Source organism: Pyrgilauda ruficollis, unplaced genomic scaffold, assembly GCF_017590135.1.
Source record: "Pyrgilauda ruficollis isolate IOZ18807 unplaced genomic scaffold, ASM1759013v1 scaffold19, whole genome shotgun sequence".
NCBI lineage: Eukaryota > Metazoa > Chordata > Aves > Passeriformes > Passeridae > Pyrgilauda > Pyrgilauda ruficollis.
In genome coordinates, this window is record NW_024518095.1 from 1,191,294 (window position 1) to 1,199,318 (window position 8,025).

Here is an 8,025-nt window from a genome sequence, read left to right on the forward strand (position 1 = left end):
ATAAGCAATTTATTTTCCTGGTCTCCCTTCTCCCACCCTTACCCCCTCGGACGCGCTGGGACGGACCCGACCGCGCCACTTCTGTGCGGGGGCGCGGAGCCGCCCCCCTCTGCCCAGGGGAGGGCTGTGACGGGCGGGCGGCTCTGGGGGTCTGTAGCAGCCCCACCACCGAGCCCAGGAGTCAGTTCCATTCCTGCCGGGCCCTGTGGGTTGCCGAGGGCAGTCTGTCCCTTCGGTCCCGTCCGCCCGCCGAGCCGCGAGCCCCGCTCCGGGCGGGCTGGCTCACGATGGCCGCGCACGTCAGGGGAGACACCCGTCCCCCCCGTGAGATCCCGGCATATATAGGAGCTGCGGGGGCATCGCCGGCCGATCGCAGCCGCTCCGTGCCGCCAGGGGCTCCGCAGCGCCATGGCCGTGGCCCTGGCCCGGGCGGCGGGGCGAGCAGGTGAGGGGGCGGGCGGCGAGGTGGGGGCGATCGGGGGCGCACCCCGACATTCCTCGCCCCGACGCCGCCGCCCTCTCTGCAGATGCGGTTGCGGCGCTGGCGCTGCTGTGGCTGCTGCTCGGCGCTCCGGGGGACGCCGGCTGTCACCCTCTGACCGTGGCCGATCTCTTCGACCGGGTGATCCGGCACTCGGGCAGGATCCACAGCCTCTCCACGGCGCTCTACGCCGAGCTGGTGAGTGCCGGGCCGGCCCCGCCGCCGCGGAGCCGGGCTTGCGCCGCCCTGGGAGCGGGGAGCGGCGGCCGACGGGCGGGATGGGGGAAAAGGTGCTCTCGGTGCTCGTTTAGGTGTTCTTCCCCCGCAGGAAAAACACTTTCCTCCCCGTGACAACGAGCTGGGAAGGCCCGCTCGGAAGTGCCACACGTCGGGGATGCTGACCCCCAACGGCAAAGAATACGCCCAAAAAATCCCGGTAAGGGCAAGGGCGGCGCCGACGGACAGAGACAGGGCAGAAGGGGGTACTGCGAGGCTTGGGGGACGGGAAGGGACTCTGCGGTCACACCGCCTTTTTTCTCCCCACCCTGGAGAGGGTTCCTATATACCTCCTGTCCTGTCAGAACCCTAAAATATCTCATTCATCATGCTGCAATGGTCCCCCACTCCAGTCGAGCTGGAGATAGGCAGAGAGGTTTTTATGCTTCCGGAGCTTCATCAACAATCTGGATGAAAGAGGCTGCTAAGTTTTGACACCAAACAGGTGCACATCACAGAGGTATTGCATATAAATCTTTAATTAGTTGAATTTTAAATCTGTATGTGGTACCTAAAATTGGATCATAAACACTAGTTATAATAAGGATATTGCAGTAGTACTTTGTCAGAATGACTGACAAACATCCTTTGATTTTGTTGAGGCATACTCAGTGGAACAGAAACTTAGAAACTTGTGTGTGTGGCAAAGAAGTCACATTAATCAGTATCACTGCAAAGTACAAAAAGCAATCAGGAGAAAGGTATAACAATCATCTCTGAATCGGTAGTTAGGTAAGGGGAAAAGAACAGTAAATTTGTTTACATCAGAGTTGTGATGGCAAAGAGAAAAAAATCGTTATTAGTTTGGGGAAGAGTAGGAAGAGTTTATTCCTACAGAGAAAAAGCAAATTGTGATGTTGGCAACAAACTAGTGGGAGAAACTTTTGCCTCTAGGAGACAGACAAAGATAATTGCTAATATTTTGGCTTTTGGTTGTGATGGAGTGAGGAGCTTCCCCCAGGACGTCCTTCTAGAAGGTCCCCTAGAAGGGCAATGAGAGATGAGGCCCTGCTCATGTTAGCTGAAAACATGACAAATACAACTTCTGGGTGTTATTATATATATATACAAATAACCAGAGACAGAGTGGTGTTTTAGAAGTGATTTGCAGATATAAATCTTGATCCCACTGAGATTTCATCATGAGACTAAGAGTATTCATATGATCTGCTGCAAAGTAACAGACACATTCTCTACTGTTTCAATTTATAAGAGAGAAGAACTAACTCACGTGATACTGAAACTTCTGCAAGCCTGGAAAGAACCACTTTCCCACTTTAACCAGCATATTGAGCACCATCAAGAGCTACCTGATGACAGCCTTAGCAAAGCTAGGCAAATCAGCAATATGGTACATGAGCTGAAGACTGGAGTCGAGAAAGTAACAGAAAAGGCAAGATTTTCGATGTAGCTTTTATTTATATCAGTTATGTGGCATGGGTGACTTCCAGGAGGAGGCGATGTCTGCTCCCACTTGGATTTGGAGGCTCTTATTCAGTAAAATGCAGGACTTTGTTAAAGATACTTTAGCAAAGTGTCTTCCTGTCACAGGATGTGACTTAGCTATAGATTGGCAGATATGTACCTAGGAGTGCATATCTGTGAGGCAACATTTTATTAATATGACATATATGAACAACACACACAAGTACAAATGCTTGAGCCTTTTGTATCTTCATATATGAGCCAGTAATGACTTGAGTTTTCTAGGCCAGGAGAGACAATGTGGGTAGACCATAAAAATGCTTAATAATTGTGTTAAGTTTTATTTGTATTTACATTCTATGCAATTCAAGTATCACTGCTGTCTGATGCAAAGAGCTCCTTCCTAAGGCAATAATTTTATGCTGGGATAAGTTCTTCAAGACAACAGTGGCATTGCTTAAGTCTGATGTCAGTCACAAAACATTTTCAAAACTCCATTCCAAATTATGGCAGATTATATATAAATCATTGGATTAAATTCTTTGCTGTTTCCATTTCTGTCTTCTCATTACTATCTTGAAGTCCTAACCTTTGCAATTTTTGTTCATTTATATCTAAAATTAACTGTGGTTTTGGCTGAACAAATAAAATCTGTGTGCCCATTCTCTAAAATGCCTACACTGCCAGGGAGTCTGTTTCACTAAAAAAAGAGTGATTAATAAACTAGTATCTTACACTAGCAGATCACCTCTCAACTTTATGAACACAGGTGAGGAATACAAGTTTTAAAACAGTAAGCAGCTCATCACTAGAATAAGCTGAATTTTACTCTACCATAAAATGCAGCCTTCTTTAGGGTAACTCAGAGTTACAAACAGAAACTCCATCATCGGAATGCAGCCATGCAGCCATGGTTCTGGGTTAAAATGGCCTTAAAGTTCAGAAGTCTTCAACCTCAAAGCTTGACCTTTGCTTCATTCTGTAGCTGAAGCAAAGTCTAAACTAGGCATACTCTTTTGGTGTATTTGCATGCTTTATTTTTTCTAAAACACCTTTGAAGCTATTACTAAGAGGGAAATCTCTGGAGTATTGATTTCTCTGTACCATGGATATTTCTACGCAGGGTAGAAATATAATTACAAAAATTAATGTATACCATATTTTGCATCTATGTTTTTCTGTTTAAAATTAGGAGAATTCTAAACTTGCTTATGTTGTGAAGCACCTACTCTGAGAGGTGATCACAGTCTGTAGAATTCACCAGGTTAAATAAACAGCACTGGTGGATGCTCACGGTTAGGAGCATCCCTTCAGAGAAAGCACCAAAATAAATGGCTAAAAAAATCTCAAGACTGATTTGCTATAATTCTTCAAGAGGAAATAAGGATTACCAAACAGGTTCCTCTACTTAAACTCAGATAAAGTATTCATTTCTAGTGTATCAAGAAATTTCAGTCTAGTTTAAAAGTTGCAGAGATACCATTAGGATAAAAAAACAATTTTATTCTATGTAAGGACCTTTACATACATCTTCAGTAAGTATGTGAAAGATCTGGAATAGCACAGCCCAATGGAGTGAGACCTCAGTTGTCTTCTGCAGTAGTATTTTCAAGACTTGTTGTATGTGTAGTTACAAGTTGAACTTCTTTTCCTGTTTTCAATACAGATGCAGTCAATGGGGATCATCAGCAATTCATTAAATGGAATGGCATCATCTGAAGGAACTGGTTTATCAATTAGTAATGAAGCAAACATGATGAGTGACTCTGATTTCATTCACTGTTTTAGGAGAGATTCCAATAAAGTACAAAGCTACTTAAAAATTCTCAAATGTAGGATTATGCCAGAAAATAGTTGCTAAACTCTAATCCCTTGACAAGTAGTCTTCAGCATGTTGTTTATAAAGATTTAAAAAACCCCTAGAACTTCTAAATTTCCACTTTCACAGTAATTTTAATAGGAAAGTGTGTTTAAAATCCTTTGGAAGCTGACACAGTTGACCAATACAGATGAAATACAAAATAATGCCTCATGTGTGTATGCTGGTTAATGCACCAATAAAAAGGAGTGCTCTAGCATTAGATAAATAAATGTTGTTGCAAGTTACTCTGTGGCAGACTGTACTATGACTGATTCACACAGTTTAGATAAATACACAGAATTACAGAATGGCTTGGGTTGAAAGGGACCTTCATGATCATCGAGTTCCAACCGAGTTCCCCACTCTGCCATTGGCAGGGATGCCATCCACTAGATCAGGTTGGTGAGGGCGCCACTCAAGCTGGCCCTGAACACTTCCAGATATGAGCCATCCACAATTTCTCTGGGCAATGTATTCCAGTGCCTCACCATGCCTTTGAATAAAGAACTTCTTCCTGACATCTAATCTAAATCTCTCTTATTTTCGTTTAAAACCATTCCCCTTTATCCTATCACTCTTTATCCGTGTACAAACTGCTCTCGCTCTTTTTTTATGAACAAACTTTGAGTCATGTAAGCCTGCAATGAGCTTTCCCTGGTGCTTTCTCTTCTATAAGCTAAATAATGCCCAATCTCAGACTTTGTGATGTTCTTGTGGGCCCACTTCTTAAGCTTGTCCAGGTTCCCCTGGATGACATCCCCTCCTTCTGTTGTGTCAGCTGCATTGCTCAGCTTTGTATCTGCAAACTTACTGAGGATGCGCTCCATGCCATTGTCTGTGTCATTGAGGAAAATACTGCAGAGCACCAGTCCCAAGAGACAGAACCTTGAGGGACACCACATGTCACTGGCCTCCACCTGGACATAAGAACCACTGCTCACAATCCCCTGGATGCATCCAGCCAGCCAATTCCTTAACCACCAAATAGGCCAGCCTTCAAACCCATGTCTCTCCAATTTGGAGATAAGGGTGTCAAATGGGACCTTGTGGAAAGCCTTACAGAAGCTGAAACATAGGTACAACATAGTTGAAAGTAAGATTCAACCTGTTAAACCTTGGTACATCTGTATACTATCAATAAAGTATTTTACCTAAAGAAAATGTTTTCCCTCATTTCTACATATATACCCACCTGCAGAATATTTATTAACACTGAAGAGGGGCACTGATGTTGATCAGCTCATTTAACTGCAGGGCCTATGCCAGACTTTTATATTCACGTCATACTTCTTACTGATTTCTGAGGGCTTTCATATGTGTCCCATAAAATCTAGTATTTTTATTCATTTTGAATGCTCTTTTATGTCTGTAATGGCTTCACTGATTTCAGTGCAAACTCCTAAAGAAAAAGTTTGTGAAAAGTAAGTCAGAATTCTGGTCCAAATAGCATTTCAGTCTAAGGGCTGAGCAGGGAGTAACAACAAGTCTCTTTCCCATTCCACATGCTGCCACAGCTCTTGGGTTTTACAGTAATGATTACAAACTCTATTGCAAATAAAATATGAAAGGTGTCAGATATTTTAAGGAAATCACATTTTCCTAGCAGCAGGGTGGTGCTGCTGGCTGTGCATTCAACAAAACTTCTTTGCATTCAGAGCCTGAGACATTTGAACAAGTAGATATAATCAACATGGATTTATTTTTAATATTCTTGACTTTTTTACCACTAAGTGCTCTTTTCTGGCCTTTCATGATCTTGATGGTTGCTGACAGTAGCAGGAGCTCAGGCAAGCAAGAACGAGGAGTAAAATGCTGATGATTTTTTAATAACGATACTACATTTGGGCTTGAGAAACCTAGCAGAGAAAGATGTCAAAGAAGCATTTATGCAGACCAGAGAAACAACACTTTAGTTACATGCCTGTAACTGCAAATATCCTCAGATATCTCCTACCAGGTAGATGGCTGCTGTACTTTTGCAGCTAGAAGCTGTGAGTGGTCACAATTTGCATCTGGTCCCTGCTCTGCCAAGTATAGTAGAAAAGCAATGGCTTACATTGTGCTTGCCCTGAAGTCAAGTTAGTGGCTGCAGTTCCTTATGCAGTAAGATACCACAAACACCTCATGAAATAGCAGCATTCATGGGCAGATTTTGGGGAAATTCTGGAAACCAAACACAGCTCCAAAGAGAGCAAAGGAAGGCTCTGAGCAAACACACAGAACCAGAGGGGGATGCCCACACTGCCTGCATCTAGCTGTGTTCACAGAAGATGTAGTAGCAATTAATAGCTGTATCATTAATGCGGCCATCCGGTGCAGCCGCAGTGGCGGAGCACAGCAGCCCCGCGGCAGCGAGGGGTCACTGCTGGCTCCCAGGCGCTGCAGCGCCTTCACTCGGGAGACAAGCGGTGCCAGGGCACTGCCGCGTACCGACACAGTCAGCGGCCAGGGGTGACAGACACGGGCGGGGGCACTGCGTCCGAGCGGCTGCCGGCAGGAAGCTCCCTCCGGACCGGCTGTGGCCCGCCCCGCTCCCCGGGGCCCCGCGGACGGGGCTGACAGGGTGGGAGGCGGCCGTGTTCCCCCGGGAGGTGGCCGTGCCCTGATGGTCATGGCTGGTGGCAAGTAACCGCAAGCGAATTGCATGGTGACTCAGAAATAGCCGAACCCGCGGCTGGCAGGACGTCCCAAGGGTGCAGCTGAGGGTCAGGTGGAAAACCTCGCAAACGGAGCAGGTCATACAAAAAACTCGCACCTCGGCCAAAGTGCTAAACCCTGGGAACGTTTTTCTGTACAGAAATGTGAAAACCGAGAAAATTAGATAGTGGGTGGCACACGAGGAACAGTGCACCGAAGTGTTATCCACAGTCATTCATCCTCATTAGTGTTATATTTCAGTTTTGCCTTTGGCTGAAGCGAGGCATGTTGGTAAAATAAAAGACTTCCTATATTGCTGGCATTGCTTTGCTTCCTCTTGTGATTGAGGAAACAACTGAGCAATGGGCTGAAAAGGGCATGTTTTTCTCTGTGGCCACCGATGCCTCAAACAGAAATACAGTGATGGTTGCTTTCTGCACAGGGGAATACTTCATCTCCTGCATGATTTCCTCCAAGACAGCAGCACAAATGGTTAGGAGAATTTGATAATGCTAAATCGTGTGCTACTACCAAAAGCTTTGGAGTTTGAGAATCCATCACTTTTATATCCAAATATTAATTTAGGAGAAACAATTCTGTAAACTAATGGAAAATCAGAAAATCAGGATTGACTTCCAGTTATGTGCAACAAAATAGGCAAGTAATGGTATAATTTCCATTTGTGAAACAATCTGTTTCCATTAAACTTTCTTGCCAACCAAATAAATTTAAGAATTAAAAACATCTCCATTGTTCTTCAGACCTTATTCCATGAAGCACTGCAGGATAATCCCAGAATACTGACATTTTTGTACAGTCCAATTATTTTTTTTGTCAATTATTAGAACTGGCTTTTGCAGGTCAGTGATTTCCTCATCATGTTTCCATTTTTTCAGAATGATGAAGGATGCAACAGAGACCCTCCCAGTGTCTGAAAATTCATTTTGCTCCTTTCATAATGCACTAAATGGTATTGATGGCGTATCTTAAATTTAGACTGAATCTTGTATGTGCTGATGTTGCCATGGTAGATTAAGTGGCTAATGTCACTCATAGTTTAGCTCTTATCTAAACCCATGACTGCAAAACAGAAACAAATTGAAGCAGTCTTCTCTGCACAATATACATGCATGTTCTGCTACCTGCATTCAAATATTGACTTGTAAATAAAAATTACTTGGAAAAACTGAAGAATTCCTCAAGGGTTGGATGCTTATAAAAAGTGGCATTTCTGTGTGCTTTAGAAAGCACTGGAAGATCACTATAGAGATGCTACCTTCTGACATCCCTGTCCACCATGCCCAGCTTCAGTGCACAGAATTACAACCAATATAAAAACAAGGAG

General features: G+C 44.4%; 1 protein-coding gene across 1 annotated transcript; it reads left to right on the forward strand.

Moving 5' to 3' along the window:
* Positions 1-408: 408 nt before the first annotated feature.
* LOC121352576 (prolactin-like) lies at positions 409-4,386 on the forward strand. The gene is made up of 5 exons (XM_041465643.1): positions 409-445; positions 528-679; positions 810-917; positions 1,971-2,150; positions 3,849-4,386. Exons 1-5 carry the CDS (start codon positions 409-411, stop codon positions 4,041-4,043), a joined length of 672 nt encoding a protein of 223 aa, XP_041321577.1. The 3' UTR covers positions 4,044-4,386.
* The last annotated feature ends 3,639 nt before the right edge of the window (positions 4,387-8,025 follow it).